The 17,110-nt window shown below is 43.3% G+C and overlaps 2 protein-coding genes across 3 annotated transcripts; both read right to left on the bottom strand.

Moving 5' to 3' along the window:
* Positions 1-3,028: 3,028 nt before the first annotated feature.
* On the bottom strand, positions 3,029-7,918 carry LOC109785688 (inactive glucose-6-phosphate 1-dehydrogenase 4, chloroplastic). Its single transcript, XM_020344284.4, has 12 exons — positions 7,596-7,918; positions 6,977-7,172; positions 6,431-6,696; positions 6,018-6,112; positions 5,805-5,919; positions 5,499-5,704; positions 5,291-5,399; positions 5,173-5,213; positions 4,680-4,800; positions 4,366-4,565; positions 3,708-3,908; positions 3,029-3,544 (listed from the first exon to the last, which is right to left on the bottom strand). Exons 1-12 carry the CDS (start codon positions 7,671-7,673, stop codon positions 3,304-3,306), a joined length of 1,869 nt encoding a protein of 622 aa, XP_020199873.1. The 5' UTR covers positions 7,674-7,918; the 3' UTR covers positions 3,029-3,303.
* A 3,994-nt stretch (positions 7,919-11,912) lies between these two features.
* Positions 11,913-16,003, bottom strand: LOC109785689 (transcription factor TGA2.2). 2 transcript variants are annotated; one of them, XM_020344286.4, is made up of 11 exons: positions 15,757-15,972; positions 15,295-15,328; positions 14,997-15,188; positions 14,631-14,741; positions 14,111-14,194; positions 13,965-14,024; positions 13,461-13,538; positions 13,333-13,384; positions 12,911-13,182; positions 12,530-12,775; positions 11,913-12,330 (listed from the first exon to the last, which is right to left on the bottom strand). In XM_020344286.4, the coding sequence occupies exons 5-11, from the start codon at positions 14,192-14,194 to the stop codon at positions 12,184-12,186; spliced, it is 939 nt and encodes a 312-aa protein (XP_020199875.1). In that variant the 5' UTR covers positions 14,631-14,741; positions 14,997-15,188; positions 15,295-15,328; positions 15,757-15,972; the 3' UTR covers positions 11,913-12,183. The 2 variants fall into 2 exon arrangements, with proteins under 2 accessions (XP_020199875.1, XP_020199874.1); XM_020344285.4 differs by lacking the exon at positions 14,631-14,741 and having other exon boundaries at positions 15,757-16,003.
* Between the last annotated feature and the right edge of the window lie 1,107 nt (positions 16,004-17,110).

Below are 17,110 nucleotides of genomic sequence, written 5' to 3'. Positions count from 1 at the left end.
TAGGTGAAAGCGATTGATTACTTAATACCAACCTCTTAAGTTGCATGTCTGATTGCATTATTCCACCAACTCCCGAATTCATTCTATAGTTGTCAGGTAGGAGGATGTTATGTATTTTCCGGGCTCTACGCTCTTTCAAAAAACTAAGCTGGCTGGCCCTCTAATGCCCTTATAGCCAACGTGGTATATGCCCGCCTTTCTGTTGACACCGGCTTTTGGCATGCACAGAAGTGTTCTCAAGATGATCTTTATTGGGAACTGATCATCATGAAAGTTGTGTGTTTTGTCGAGACGAGCAACTTTGCTTTTTCAGATCATCTCAATCCGAGGTCGTATGCGACCTCTAGAGCCAAAAAAGGGTTAAAAAACAGGTGCCCAAAACAACTCAGAGGCTCTGAATATCAATTCGAGCCAAAGCAAAAGCGCATGCCGCTTAGAGCCCACTCGGAAGAGGTGAGGAGGCTTCTCTGTGCCAGGGCTTCAGGTGAAAACCTTTGGCCCTACGGACTAGGCAACGGATACACTTTGCGCCGTTATTACCCTTTTGGGGGGTGTTGTCATGGAGCCCATGTACAGTTGGTTGTGACGTAGTGTCTTCGCGCTCTCATGTGCTCATTCGCAACATTAGTAGTGCACTTTGCGCTTTTTTGTGGTGCGATGTTTGAATTTTCTTTTGGTCTACTTTGTAAGAGGGCTAACTTACTATCTTGTATCGTTTGGTTGTTTGGCTTTATATATAAAGCTGGATGAAAGCCTATTTTGGGGGCTTCGGGTTACCTGTCCGAGTTAGGCACGTGTTTAGTTTTTGGACGGGATTTTAAGTCCCTTTCTTATATGAAAGCCTAGAGTCAGAGGTGATGGCCTATTAAACAACAAACAATTTGTCAAATCCATGTACTACTTTATTATTGTTGCTTCTCGTTCTTTGGTGTTCTTCGTCTTTGACGACAGTGAACCACAAGGCCCTAGAGGAGGTTAGGCCGACTTGGGACAGCTCATAGTCGTCATGCTCGGACAGGATCCCTCCCTAATGTGCGAGATTTCGGGTCTTCAAGAGACATTGTTTGTGTGTCCTGCATATCACGTTCCTGGTGAGGCTCCTTCGGCGATGTGTTATACGTATTGTACTCGATGCTGAGAGCACACCATGACAAAGAGATTGACATCTACAAATTGCACTCTAAAAGATAATATCAAAACCCTGTATGTGCAAATAATTCATATGTTAATGTTGTTAGATCCTTTGATGGTTGTAAACTGAAAAACAAAGTTGTAAACTGGACATTTCATCATGGTTCATGAAAGAAATTAGACTTCACACCTTTTTCATTCCATAAGGCCATAACACAACATTAGCATTGGTATCAAGGGGCTTAAAATTACTTAGTCAAAGGGCAACAAAAACCAATAGTCACCAAGTTGCCCATATAAACTGCAGTGGAAACCAATACCAACTTATGGTTAGATGGTTAGGAGGGTGATTGTACCCCCAGCCCATCAGGAAATGTTTGATTCTTGCATATCTCATAAATGTGGATTTTTTTTATGGGTGGGTGGCAACGTTCCATCGATAGCGAGGTGTATGTGTTTCTCAAAAAGAGAGAAAAAAAGTCAGTTTACATTGGATAAACTGGATTGTCAGAATCTACCTTGATACCAAGGCGGCAAAAACAGTACTATCAGGGAAGTGTCTGGGGGAAAGGAACAGAAAATTCCGGATTCTGCAGCTTCTTGAGTTTTAAGCATACTTTTTTGCTTTGCGGAATCAGATGACTGCTTGAGAATTACAACACGGCCCACGCATATTTAACATGGGCGAGTACTAGGCGCCGGCGCACCGGCCGAAACTTTCGGCCGGTCCGCTCTGCACCGTAGGATTAGCATATTGTCAACCGTTTAAACTTTATCCCCTACCCCCAATACGCATCGTCTTTCTCCACAAACCAATGCACGACCCTGTAGAACTCGGCGCCTAGCTTGCCGTAGCAGCACCGACTAGACACTCCCATCGCCAATCACCGCCTCGCCGTGGCCGCTCGCCGTCTCGCCAGATGCAGCGGAGGCCCGTCAAAACAAATATGCCCCCAACGGTTTCACTGGCCGTTGGGCTCTGGAAGCTGGTTGCAACATAATAAATTGCTGGTTCCAGCAAACAAATTCTCTGGTTCCAGCAATAACATGGATCCGGCAAAAAATCAAAAGATGGGATGGTGGCAAAAATCAAAGACGGTGGCAGCAAAAAACACAGACGATGGTAGCAAAAAATTGAAACTGGGTTTCAGCAGCAAATCATAGACGGGCGGTAGCAAAAATCGAAAAGGCCAGTGGTAGCAAAAATTAGAGATAGTTCCAGCAAAAAACATCTCAAATTACAGATCCTAGCAAAAAAGGTCGCTAATTCCAGCAAAACAAAAGAACGGTTGTAGCAAAAAAGGCCACTGATTGTAGCTCCCGCCAAGGCCGGTTCCAGCATCTCGTCTGCCCGTCGTAGCACGACATAGCCGTCGTTCCAGCACCGCGGCCGGGGCTTGCAGGAGCCGCACCTCTTGATTCCAGCTTTAGATGACAACGGTCGCAGCACCGCCCTCTGCCGGTTCCAACACCTCTTGTCCTGGAGCTTGCACTACGTCGTGGTAGCAGCAGCGCGCGGGGGGGGGGGGGGGGCACTGGTGTGGTGCTAGTGATTGGCAGAGGAGCAGGAGCTTGATGAACCCCTGAGGGTGGAAAAAGTGAGGTGGATTCTGTGTGCGGCGATTGGCCGACGAGCTGCCATGGCCGGCCAGCACAGCCTGCCGCCGGTGGGGGGAGCGGGGGACGCATGGAAGAAGAGGGGAAGACGAGAAAAGGGAAAAGCGGAGCTCGCAGACGAGATGCGTCCATGGGCGAGGAGAAAAAGGAGTGGCTCTGGTCGTTCCTGGAGAGATAAGGTAATGGAGAGATAAGATAAGGCAGAGTGAACGGTGCAACCGGCGGAAACTCAGCCGGTCGACCGGCTATAAGCGTTTCCCTTTAACATGGCACCGAGACATTTCCATAAGATGTTTGCAACTATTAGCACATACTAAGGTCCAATTTACACAAGTCACCCCACACGATTCGCTCAATGCACTACTACATCCTCATTGTCGGGTGCAACATATCGGCTTGGTGGGTAATAGTACCTTTTGATCCACCTTCGAAGGGTTTGAATCAACAAGCAAGAAATACCTTTTTTTTCTCAATGTCTTGTTTTAGTTCACCGAACAGATTTTGCTACACACGGAGAAGGAAGCGAAATACATTGAGCAGCTCCCAAGTATCATCTCAGCAGCCATCATCCCATCGGACTCCATGTTTAGCAGCGAGATAGTAAGCATTAATTGGTCCTTTATCCCCAGCGTCGTAGAGCTCAGGAGCAACACTCTTCTGGTCGATCTCATGGAGTATAGGTGCCAATACGCTCCATGCAGCAGCTAATTCGTCACTGCGCATGAAGAGATGACTATCGCCATCTAGAACATCCAAAAGAAGATGCTCATATGAATCTGGAACTTCAACGTCGTACCTGCAAAGCATGCATCATGATTCAGTACCAGCTCTCTTGAATACTCCCTCCGTATCTAGACAAATCTGAGACAAGAATTTTGGGACGGAGGGAGTAGATCACAAGATCCACCACAAAAAAAAAGGAAAGAAAAAGAGAATAGATCACGAGATGATCTCCATACCTGTCCCTGTAAAGTAGGTTGAGCTCTGAAGCATCCAACTGGAGCCCAAGACCCGGGACCTTATTGTTGACTTTCAGGAGAATGGCTTCTTCGGGTAGGTCACGTAAAACCAGCTCATTTGTGTCGAGATCTATGTCATGACCAAAACGTTCACGGTAGATATTGCCAGGGACATGATGAAATTGAATACGAATCTCAGCTCTGAAGGAAATGAAGGATTAAGAATCTTCAGCTATACTTGATCAATTAGGCAAGTGATATTTTGTTTTTCCTTAAATGATAAGCATTCAAAGATCTCAATAATGTGCTCAGAGGAGGGTGGGCTATTGAAAATAATACTTCCATCATCCGGAATTAGTTGACACTCAAACAGATGCATCTAATACTGAAACACGTCCAGATACATCCGTTTGAGCGTCAACTAATTCCGGACGGGGGGAGGAGGGAGTATGACACAACAGTGTTACCTAGGCATAGGAAACACTATGCACTTCTACCTTTCGGGAATTCAAATATTTATGGAAGCTGTAACGATGATTCCATTATAACAAAAGGATATGATGAGGTCACTGAAATCTTACACTAACTTCTTTTGAGAGTAAGAGATAAACCAGCTAAGACATCTAATGGTAAAAGTTATGGAACTCATCGAGAGTACCTATTCTCCATAAGTCCCATTCCAGTCTTGATCAAAAAAGGTACCCCATCCCAACGTGCATTGTCAATGTACATGGCGGCAGCAAAGTAGGTAGGTGTCATTGATTTTGTATATCGGTCAACGTCACCAGAGGCATCTTTGAGTTGACCAAGGACGACATCCTCAATGTCCACTTTTCGAATTGATCTGAGCACCTTCACCTGCATAATATATAGTTTTCATAATCCTGTAACAGATATTAGCATTTTTTAACTTCTAGGATGGTAAGTGCATGGTTTCCTCTGGTATAAAATTATAGTGCTCTACTCGGTTACCTTCTCATCGCGGATATCCTCCCCATCAAGACTTACAGGTGGTTCCATAGCAAATAGTGCTATCGTTTGAAGAATGTGGCTGTGCACTATGTCACGGATTATCCCGTAGTTTCCAAAGTACCTGAAATGACATGGTGGAGGAACTAAATGATAATATAAATGTAAAATGGGAGCACTAATAATGGACTAAATTTTCATTAAAAACCCTGAGTAAATTAGAGACTACATTGAAGGTCACAACCCAGTTATAAGCTAATCATGCAGCATAAAACCAGGATTAAAACTGGTGCAGTACTAAATTTCCTTTGTTAAGAATTACTCAGCAGGATGAACTTGTGCTAATTTACGTAAAACCAGCATAGCCATATCTAGACTGTGCAAAACAAATGGTGCCTAATGATGATGTAACCTAAAGGGCTTCAGCATTCTTTTATCGATGATGACTTAGTGATGTTTCTTTTTCCGTAAGAGAAATGCCTTCATGTTAACTGACCTCCCTTGTGTTTCTGCTGATGTTTCTTCAGAAAAAACGACCTGTAACAATGCATGCACATTAGCAGTGTGTGTGTAAAAATAAAAACATTGGTGAAATGAGCTTGTTTCAAAAGTACCTGCACATTGCGTATGTACTTCCTACTCCATAAAGGTTCAAACACCAAATTAGAAAATCTCAAGACAGTGAGATTTTCAATTAGATCCTTCCCCAAAAGATGATCAATTCTGTGTGATATAATGTTTAGCAATAAGATTTAATGGAATGAAAGGTGCAGTAAAAACTAGTGACAGGACTTGTAACTTGCATGGATACAAGATGGTCACCGGTAGATTTGCTTCTCTTCAAATCTTGACAGCAAAGACTGTGTTACCCGTTGTGAGGACAAACTAGTGAAGCCAAATGGTTTCTCAATAATTATCCTATTCCAGCCATGCTTAGTTTGGGCACTGTCAGATAATGGCAATGCCACATCAAGAAGTGCCTCTTGGGGAACAGCAAGGTAGAATATCCGGTTTGCTGCACAAATGCCCTTTGAAACGAGAAGTTGGGAATTAACATACAAAGCCCAGGTTCAATTATAGCACTTGAATTCGATCCAACAGAATTTCAGAAGTATGATGTAATCTCACCTCTATCTGTGCCATTTTCGAATTTAGTTTCGCCATCCCATCTTTGTTATCATGTCCTGCATCGACATAGTATGTCCTTTTAAGGAATTCATTCAACTTTTCTTCACAGTTTTCACTGCAGCACAACAATATTATAAATATATATCAGATGAAAACTTCCTAAATTTAATAGCATGAAGCTTGGAGTCAAGGTCTGCTACCAAAGAAACGTACTGGTGATCTACCCGACAGGTCAAATTGGCTTCAATCATGGATCTTAAATCCTCGTCTGCTAATGTCTTTCTAGAATATCCAAATATGGCAACATTCTGCAATATAAAGCATTGAAGTCATGACATGATGAAATGATAATACAGACAGCTGACAGGCAGTCACTAGATTCAAACTCCCATAAGGACTCGAAAATCTGATTATTCTACATCATTATTCACATATACAACACCACCTCTATTGGCACTAAGCCGAACTATGTATGGGAAATATGGAACTAATCCTAAATAGAAATTGATGATTCAGCGGGTTGATCACAAATATAGGATTGAAGATCGAGGCTTGTTTGCTACAGATCGTTCTAAAAAAGAATAAAAATGAAGGCAAGCAGAAGTTATGACATGTTGTGCTCATACCTGAGGAAGAAAACCACTGTAATACAGAGCAAATAGTGCTGGGAAGACTTTACTTCTTGCCAGTTCGCCAGTAGCTCCAATGACAGCAATGCAAAGAGATGGTATACTTTCAGGTTGGTCATCAAAGTTATCAAACAGAACAACGCCTTCCTCTAGTACAGGACGATCAGCTTCAGAGTGGTTGAGTCCCAGATGCATTGAACTTTTGTCATCGATCGAGTTATCTGACATAACAGAGCTTGTATTTGCTGTTTCACCTCCAGTTTCTACATAAAAGGAAGAAATAATGTGTGTCAGTGTGTGTGAAAGCATCTGGATGCAAGCAAATAACCACGGAGAAATTTGTGATGACAGTAGTAAGATAGTATGGTGAAATCTAGGGACTAGCATATTTCACAAATAATGCAAACTGAACATAACTTTCAAAGGCATGAAGCAAACTAGTGCCATGCACATGTAAAACTGCGGGAATGATAAGCCAGGAATCCCATAATTTTGATAGATATACTTGAAGTAGCAAATAGCAAGTGGTTTCCGAATACCAACCATCAGCAAGCTGTACATTCCGACGAGTTATCCTTCCAGTCAGCGATGCAACCTTGAAGCAGTCAGGAATTTTACCAACCCCTTGAATTTCCAGCTTTCTCTGAACTTGCGATCCATGCCTCCTCAGGGCCTTGTGGAGCTTCATCTTGGCAGCAATCCAACATTGCGTTCTAAGAGTGACAGCAGGTCCTGCAACCTACGCGCAGAAGCATCAAACAGCAGTTGATCAGCACTTGAATGTGTCCATGTCTACTAGTACATCTGACAGTAACTAAACCAGATGCAGAACAAATAGAACGCAAGCATCATCTGTAGGCAATATGGGCCTCAGCATTCCGTCAGCCTCAGGCGCCAGAACGAGCCACAAGAATCACGTGCTCACACACGCATTTCATCGAATATCCTGATAGGAGACAGGAGCACTCGCCCTTCCATCCACCCCTCTTGGCCCGTAGGAATGACGCATGACGCATCCATCGTCACAGAATCCAGCATAGCACCATAACCATAGCAACTTGGTAAAGGCATTTTATCAAGCAGGTCAAGCGCGCCACAAGGGTGGAAGGAGGCCGAAAGGCACGACGGCCACCAACCACAGGAGCTCGGCTGGAGTACTCACCGGGCTGAAGCGCGCAGCCCCCAACGAAGGCGGCGCTGGAGCTGCTGAAGCCGTCACGGCGAGGACCGTGGTAGCCATGCTCGGCGTTGGCGCTTCTTTCTCGGTCCGCCGTATCCCGCCCCGCTTCTTTTTAGTCTCACGGCGGTGGCCGGTGCCAGGATCGTGTCTGTCAGGCCCCGGCTGATCTGATAGTGATAGACAGCCACGCGACAGTAGCTAGCTGTACGTGTCGTCGGTCTCAGTTATCACGAGGGAGTGGATAGCGACGCTCTGTAGCCGCCCCCGTTGGGATGGACATTTCGCAGTACAGCCAAAAAAGCCCTAGGAAAGTGACAAAGTACTCCTTGCTTTGCGAAATACGTACAGAGCAGCAAGTCTAAAAATAACGTTGCTCATGTGTAAATGCCGGTTGCTGATTGGGCTTTGCCCCAAGCGAGAATTAATCCTGCTCCTAAGCATTGGCCACCTCCTACTACAGACTCCGTTGCTCTATCAGTTGATGGATCTTTTTCAGTTGATTATGGCGCCGCAGCCGTAGGGTTGATTCTCCAGCGACATGATGGATCAGTTATTTTTGCAGCATACTGATATATTTTCAATTGCAATGATGCATTGGAAGTGGAGATACATGCGCTTATGCAAGGGATGGCATTTGCTATACAACACTCCAATTTTCCGGTGATTGTTCAATCTGATTCTAGTGTGGCGTTATCGAGTTTGACAGGAGATGGATTGATTCGTTCTGCCTATGGACATCTCGTTGCTGAAATTAAGGCATTGATGAGGGATGGGGAGTTTATTCCCCAGAAATTAAATAGGGATTAAAATAGAATCGCTGACCGCTTAGCAAATTATAGTCGCGTAGAGTGTACCGCGGCTGTGTGGATGCATCTCCTTTTTCATCGCAAAAAAAGGACGCGTGCTCCTGGGAGCTAAACTTTTTCGCTATCAGCTACCGCTTTGCCGTTTCGAAGCATGGGATGCAGTTTCACTATCCAAGTTCTTGGTTATGACAAACACAAATTGGTACTATTGAATTTGTATGAGAAATATTATTCTCATCGTCGCTATTGTTATTGTTTTTCTTTAAACATAGCCGTGAGCTTTGCCTCGTCTATTAATTAAGAAGTTTATTGTTACAAAGATACCCTACAACCAAAAGTGTTACTCTCTCAATATTATTTTTTCTAACTTTTTAGCACCCGCTTTGGCCCAAAGCACGGCCTCCTCTTTAATTAAGCTTAGAAGGATTGGATGTGGAACGATCTTGTGACAGAAGACATGGGCATTTCTCTTGTTTGAGAGAGAGACCATGACTTTCCTATGAGGGGTGTTGGCATCTGATAAATTGATCCACCAATTTTTAACGTAATTTTTGGAGTGCCACAAGATGGTATCAATGTTTTCGAGGTGTATCCAATCATTGACAAAATTCCAAATGTAAATTGGGAAGCGGTTGTTGTGCAAAAGTAGTATACAAAAATTACACTCATAACTCAGGTTTGGAGCCCGCAAAAACAAACTCAGATTTGCAAACTATGCCCATGCAGAGAGAGTAGACTGTTAGTTGACGCAGCATCTAACGATGTGTCTGTATAATGATCTATGCTCCTGCGTGAGCTTGTGGACTTATTTATGGGCATGTAGCTTTGGTTTTTCTTCATGAACCTATTTATGGGCCTCTGATTTGTAGTTTCTCAAAACACGGGAATATGAAGGGAAAAAATCAAAATCCTTCAAAAATCATGTGAACTTTTTTCAATCAATGAGGATGTTTTGCTGATATTCAACTGAGCTGCGGAGAGACTCCTGAGTTTCTAAAAAAAGATGAGTTGAGACTTGGGAGGTCAAAAAAGTTGTAACTATTTAAATCCTATATAGAACTAGAAAAGCACGTGAAGTCATAATTGTGGGGCCCTCTTTGTTCGCAGGGTTCTCAAAATACAGGAATAGAAAAAGCATATGATTAAAATGTCATGTTCTCTTAAATGCTATAGGACTAGAAAACCACATCAATTTGAACAATATGTGTATGATGCCACAGAAAAACAAAAGTTATACAAAGAGATTTGAGTGGATAGATATTTTCGTTCAAACTATGTGCAAATCAATCCTTAGGAATTTTTCCTATCCCAAGTTTAAATCCTCCACAAATCCTATGAAATTCCTTCGAATCGTAGGTTAAATGATTTATACGCTAATACGTTATAGTACATCAGTGAGTAACAAATCGAACGACATCATCGAAGTAAAGACTAGGACCCTGGGAGAAAGTCGAACCACATCAACCAATATCCTCCTAGGGTCCTAGTCTTTTACGACGACTTTCTTAAGCTTCCGATGCAAAGAAGATTGATAGACCACTCAACACAAGAGTTGTTATATTCATGGAACATGATTTGACAAAGGCTATGAATATGAAACTGGTTTCGTGTCTTTTCGAGCAACTGTTTGATTTGAAAATCAATTTCAACAAGAGTGAACTGTTATGTTTTGGGCGCGCCAAGGAAGAAAAGAAAATTTATAGACAGTTGTTTGGCTGTGAGTTGGGTATCTTCCATTTAGGTACATGGGAATCTCAATTCATCACCGAAAACTAACCAACAAAGAAGGGAAGTACATAGAGGATCAATTTGATAAGAAACTAAGTTGTTGGAAGGGCAAGCTTATGTCTTATGGGGCCGGCTAATTGATAAATTCCGTGCTTAGAAGTATGCCAACGTTCCTATTGTCCTTCTTTAAGTACATGTCGCCGATGTCAGGTATGGAAAAGGTTGGATTTTTATCGATCACGTTTTTTCTAGCAAAGCGATGAGAATAAATCCAAGTACATGTTGGCCAAGTGAGATATAATTTGTAGGCCGAAGGACCAAGGGGGTTTAGAGATTGAAAACCTTGAAGTAAAGAACAGATGCCTGCTTAGTAAATGGTTATACAGGCTTTCTACAGAAGACGAGTGTGTGTGGATACAAATTATTGTGTAACAAGTATTTGCAATCCAAGATCCTCGCACAAATAACGGTACAACCAGATGATTCACCTTTTTGGAAGTGGCTGATGCGAACAAAGGTTGCCTTTTTTAATAGGGCCAAATTAATTGTAGGGAACGGTAATACCATTAGGTTTTGGGAAGATACATGGCTAGGGGAGATGTCATTGTCCATACAATATCCAACCCTCTACAATATTATACAATGTAAAGAGGCTTTTGTAAGTGCAATTCTAGGATCAGTTCCTTTTAACATTTAGTTCAGGAGATCCCCAGTGGGGAAGCGATGGAATAGATGGATACATCTCGTGCACAGGTTGATGATGTCAACCTTTCCGATGAGCCAAATACACTACATCGGAAACTTTAGGTGTCAGGGGTATTCTCAGTGAAATCAATGTATATAGATTTGATAAACTCTGGTCCAATCCCAAAGTCACTTCACACTTGGAAAATTAAGATGCCTTTAAAGATAAAGATAAAAGTCTTTGTGTGGTTTGTTCGTAAGGAAGTGATCTTGACTAAGGATAACTTGGCAAAACGTAGTTGGAAGGGTAGTAAACGGTGTTGTTTATGTGATCAAGATGAATCGATCCAACATCTGTTTCTTAAATGCCCACTAGCCAAGCTACTGTGGCGCACATTGCATGTGGCCTTTAATGTAAGTCCTCCTAACACCATTGCTATTTTATTTAGGACTTGGCTAAATGGGGTGAAGTCTAAAATAGCGGCGCATATTCGAATCAGAGTGTGCGTATTACTTTGGGCTATATGAAACTGTTAGAATAACGTGATTTTTAACACACAAAACATCACAATTTTTTTTGCAGGTTATCTACAAAGCAACTGGCTGGATCCCTACATGGTCGTTACTCAGCCATGCGAAAACAAGGAGCACATGGCTTAGGGGTATGGAACTGTCAAAATGAGGTGATTTTTAACGGAGAAAACATCACAATTTTGTTTTGCAGGTCATCTACAGAGTAATTGGCTAGGCCCGTACATGATCATTACTCAAGTATATGGCTTAAGGGTGCAACCATTAGCAAAGTATATGGCTTAAGGGTGCAACCATTAGCAAACGGTAGCACGTGAACCGATCTTGATCGTAGTCCAATAGGATAGATGTAGTCATCTAGTCCTATTTTTGTTGATTGTGGCAATGTTCTTTTCTTTTCAACTCATTTTGAGTTCACGTATCGTACCATATACTTGGTGGGTTCTTTGGTTAATAATATGGTTGCATGCATCATTTTAATGCGGAGTCGGGGGTGATCCTCCTTTAAAAAAAATACAAGATGTTGTTTTCGCTTCTTGCTTCCAACAGGTGCAATCAATGGGTCCTCTTGGACCTTTTATCTACGTTTATTTATTGCTAATACAAATGTACAATATGTCAATCATAAATTCATGGTAACTTACAGTTACAAGCCTTACCCCTACCTGGCTACTTGTACAACATCGAAGTACAATATGAGAACACAAGGTGTCAATATATTTTTCAGAGGGAACTGAACCACCAATCTTCTGCAAATGCGTCGCAATTTGTCCACATTTCTTGGATCAGCTCATGAAGCGCCAAAAGATGGCGCACATGTTTTACTCCCGTGGCCTTGCAAGCCAGAGAGAGCTCAGGGCACGCAAACGTGAAAAATAGTCATGTATTGCAAGGAGAGCTCGAGCAGCTTGCCGTATTGTCAGAATTCTTTGCATTTGATGCAAAGTTTGTTGCCGTAGATTGTCAGCCTAGCACAAATATAACGAAAAAAATCTTCAGAACTATGAGCATCTAACGTTTCACGGTTTGCTGAAAAGCTGCACCGACTAGGAAGGAGTACTGAGTAACTTCTCAACAAAATTAGGTGAACGATTCCTTTCACATTAGAGGCAATAATAACAAAATTACATATTTGCAGGACCAGAAGGTAGAAGAAGTTTTAAATACCTGGCGAAGGAAATTCTCAAGGGTTCCAAGTTTTCCCATAGCCATAGCCATTTGACCCATGTAGTTTGCCACGTTTCCTGAAGATCCTGATGGACCAAGGGAACCAGCCAACGTTTCAGCCAAAGATTGCTGCAATGCCTCCATTCCTTGTGATAGTGCATCCTCGGCCTGGTGTGAGGATTGCTCGAGGCTGGATAACCCCATCAACTGCTGCTCTGTTAGAGGCTCGAGCTGATTTACAAGGAGCTGAAAATTTACAAGAAGATGAGAAATGTTGTATCTTCAGGTATACATGAAAACGAACAACAGAACCTGACATTCAACTAGTCAAAAGTATTTGTCAGAAGGTTTCCTTATAGATTGAGTATATAGTTTTTGCACCTTTAGAAGCTCAGACGAACGAAAACCCCCAAGCCACAAAAAACACCTTTCAGCAGGTGTTTTCCACATGCCTGAAAGTATATGAAACACATCAGCCTTTGCAGCAGCGCCCTTCAGCTTGAATATTTCGTCATAATGTGCCATTATTCCATCTACAATAAGACGGAGGTCACTATCACTTGCATGAGCATTTACTGCAGTCCTCAGCTCATTTATCTGCTTATTTTGCTCCTCTAGCCATCGAGTATATTCTAAATCAAATGTCATCGCTCCTGCAGAAACAAGCTTACTATTTTAGTTGTATTCCCAATGAACACTCGGGAACAATTAAGCATGTTCTGTACTTTTGAGAGAACTTTTAACCAATGATTGATTAGCAGAGCGTGAAAATGCAGGCGTGAGCAGACAGAGGAAGAAGTTACCATTTCCACTCATAGCATGAGTTTGATCCCCAGAGCTAGAAATGAAGATTCCCTACAAACAACATCGAAATAACAGATTTAATGGGAGATCGACTGGACACTGCCAGCATCGGCCAATAGGTACTTACTTGCTGTCGAGCTTTCTGGAGTTCTTGTTCCAGGCTTGCAAGTTTCAGCTTACTGCTCTCAAGTTGTTGTACATACGCCTTAAAAATAATAAGATGCATTAGGATGGCTCTTAACAAATAATGAACCCAAAATTGAAGGCAAATAAGAAGTCGATAGTTACAATTCAGAGCATATGTATATTATGCATATACTGTCAGTTATCAAGGATACAAGTACATCAAGAAACAAGTCCCTTGGTGATTAGCTGATTGCCAGCTATTTGTTTGAATCAAGGGCGCCTTTGGATTATTTACTTATTTGTTTTTGTAACTGAACATGCCTATCAAGAATTTGGCAAAATTCAGTGGTATCAAAAGTGCTAGAGAACCGCTCACATATCCACTCAACAGCTCATCCACGACATCACCGCATAACTGCACCATCATGCAGCAATAGCTCCCCAATGTAAATTAGTAACACAAAGTTACCTACGTTACACATGGATGGATGCATTGTTATGGTACCTTTTTCCTCAGACGACTTTTTCGTGCTGCCTCGCGATTTTGGGCAAGCCTCCGCAATACCTATGGAATAGCAAATACATTGTGTAAATACCATTTATTACTAAGGGATAAGAAACATTCTAGAAGAATAGGATATAAAGTACCACCTTTTGGTCCATAGGCCTGTCGGACCTGTCAGATGGTTCAGATGAATTAGAAGGCACGATAGCTCCATTTTGTCCGTTTTCCATCTGCACAACTTGGTTAAGAAAAATAAGAAAATTCTGCTACATATGGAAAAAAGAGAGGTTGGCATGCAACAGCAAACAAAAGCTAAATTAATAATATCTTATGAATTTCAACTGGCACCAGAACTTAACAGGCATTTCAGCAAAGAATGACACAATTTTCCGTTTTGTGTGGTTGGTTTTTGAATTTGTTTATTCATCATATGGAATGTAGTAACAACTCGATGAGATTATAGATCATTTATTAGCACCTAATAGCTAATACGGTGTTCATATCCAACATATAGGAGGTGTGCTTAGTCAGGTATGTTTTAAAAATGCAGGGGATGATAATAAATTATCATGAACAGCCCTTCTATTTGTCAAAAAAAACGGCAAAGTATTCAAGCTATTCACGGATTTCACACTTTAATGTACTCCACATTTAAATATTTCCCACCTGATGAAACTGATAGTGCAGCAGCAGTAGTCCTGTTCACTTTTGCAAGTTGATATCTAATTTAAGAAGTGTGTTGTTTCTTTAGGCACTGGAGCAAATGTGTACAACAATCTGCAGAGGGTAACATGGACATGGCAAAAGAAGCATCAAGTATTGGCATCAAAATCATCCAAGTTAAACTTGCGCGCTTCATACAAATGAAGTCTGCCACATCTTTTATCAAATACAGTACCAGTTTTCACCTGTTATTATACTTTTACACCACAACTCAGGATAGATACATTACATACATTAATTCCAATTCTCTGCCTAGCTTTCACAAAAGATCAAACCAGGTGCCTAATGGATAGAGAAAAGAAGGTTTACCCTTTGATTCTTATCGTCAGTGTCCACAACTATGGATGTGTCAGTCCTCGAACTAGCATCAGCCATACCGGGGGTTTTCCAGCTCAAAACAACAGGACAACAAATCGCTTTGTTGCCCCTTTAGTTCAAGCAGGGTAATAAGGGCGCCTGTATCCTTTATGTGTCAGATCACTCCGAGGCCAGAGCCGTCACCTATCCATCACAAGAAAAACAAACAGATATCCATACATATTAGCACAGCGCGTAAAGGCTGTCCAGCAGTGACAAATTCAACAGTCTAAGCGCAGACATATCTTACCTTTTCAGAGTCAAATTATCTGTAGGCACGGGATCTGCAGAGAAGCACGCAAGAGATAGTGAGCTGCCATGGTGCGGTGAGGAAATTCGAGGTGCCTAGGCACTTTGGCAGATCGCACCTTCCCTTATAGTAGCACAAGTAATTCCAAAAGTAAACAAGTACAGCAGGACAACAGCGGGACGGGAGATAATTCAAGGCAAAGGAAGCGGCAAGTACAGATTTTTGCTAGCTCGTAGCGTCAATAACTAAGCTTAGGCCGGCCGGCCTACCTTCCCCCCACAGCTCAGCCAGCGCCAAAGCAGCGGGAAACACCTAAGAATTCGGAATTAAGTGCCGTCTCCAGCCCGACCTCAAAGCATCTCACGAGCTCCAACCAGCAGCACCCACGCGACAATTGTATGGAATCGGAGGTGGTGCCAAGGAATCAGGCGGGAGAGAGCGGGATTAGGGCTTTCAGCTTACCACGGGGGGCAGTGTCTGCGGCAGGGGAGGAGGTCGAAAGGGAGGGAGGGCCCGCTCGGCGTACGGATTTGGAGGGAGGCCGGCCGGCGGCCGGCGGCCGGCGCCGCGTGCAGCGGAGGAGCAGAAGACGGGGTCGGGACGGCAGCGCGGAGAGAGAAGAGGAGAAGAAACTGGGGGCGGCCGGGTTGGTCAGAAGGGAGAGAGAGGGGCGACGATGGGGGTGGGGTGCGTGCGTGCGCTTCTAGTCAAAGGGCTGAAACACAGCGGCTGATGGGTGGGGTCTTGGGCCTACGCCAGCGGTGGGGTTTGGTGAGAAGAGTGGGAGGTCCGCGTTTGGCTTTCCTACCACCTGGGGCTCGGCCGCTCCAGCACGACTCCAATATGGACTTTCTCCGTTTCTACAGGGAAAAAGCCATGAAATCATATGCACGTCATAAATCGCTGTTCGGCGTCCGTTTCGGGAAACAGTTTAGCATCACTCGCCTGAAACACATTTTGGGTCATTCAATTTCGGATGAAAGAAGCAGCCGACGGAGGGAAGTAAGAAGCACGCGTCTGCAAGCTAGAAAAGCCCTCTGCGTCTATCTTAATGTGGCAGACAACCCAATTATCTGTCTTAAGGGTGTGGATGGTGCAAGTTCGCCGGAAAAAACTTGTCGTCGCCGGGGTTAGAGGGATGGCCGAGGGCGGCACCAGCTGGCGGTGGGTGGCGGTTGTCGGGAGGGCGGGGTGACGGCAACAGGTAATTGGGCCGGTGGTACATCAAGCGATTTGAGGAAGAAGATGAACAAGAGACCAGGATGAAGGTTGAAGAAAGCGATCTAACCGTTCATTTTTTATCCAACGACTTAAAACAAATCGACCAACCCAAAATTCCTTTTTGGACGACTGTCATCTAGCCAGTCCTTCGAGAAAAGAAAATTATTGTTTGCCCGCATTTTCTATTACAAATGCTATTGTACATGCGTCAAAACTTTCACGACCCGTAGCAAACGTCCTTTAATCATTTTTCTCCAGGGAATTAAAGAGTTTTATTCATATGAAATCGCTCTGTCACTGCCAGCCATCAGGCTTGTGACCAGAAAGCCAGAGGGGGTCTATCCAACATCTTGTCACCTTTAGAGTGCAACTTTGCTTTCCATAAAGGTGGGTCAAGACATTAGCATATCTTGAGCATCTACAACTGGACGCCTTAAACCCCCATTATACGCCCGGGCGGACGATTGATCAAAAAATATGACCTAGACGGGCTCCTCATACCGGCCCTAGACGCCCGGGTTAACCGGCACCCCTCATATCCAACCAAAATCTTGGGCGGATATGGGGAGGCTCGGGCGCCATGTCGGACCAGACA

The sequence above is a fragment of the Aegilops tauschii genome, chromosome 4, assembly GCF_002575655.3.
Source record: "Aegilops tauschii subsp. strangulata cultivar AL8/78 chromosome 4, Aet v6.0, whole genome shotgun sequence".
Lineage (NCBI taxonomy): Eukaryota > Viridiplantae > Streptophyta > Magnoliopsida > Poales > Poaceae > Aegilops > Aegilops tauschii.
The sequence above is the reverse complement of the archived record's forward strand: the minus strand, read 5'-3'. Positions and strand labels throughout refer to the sequence as shown.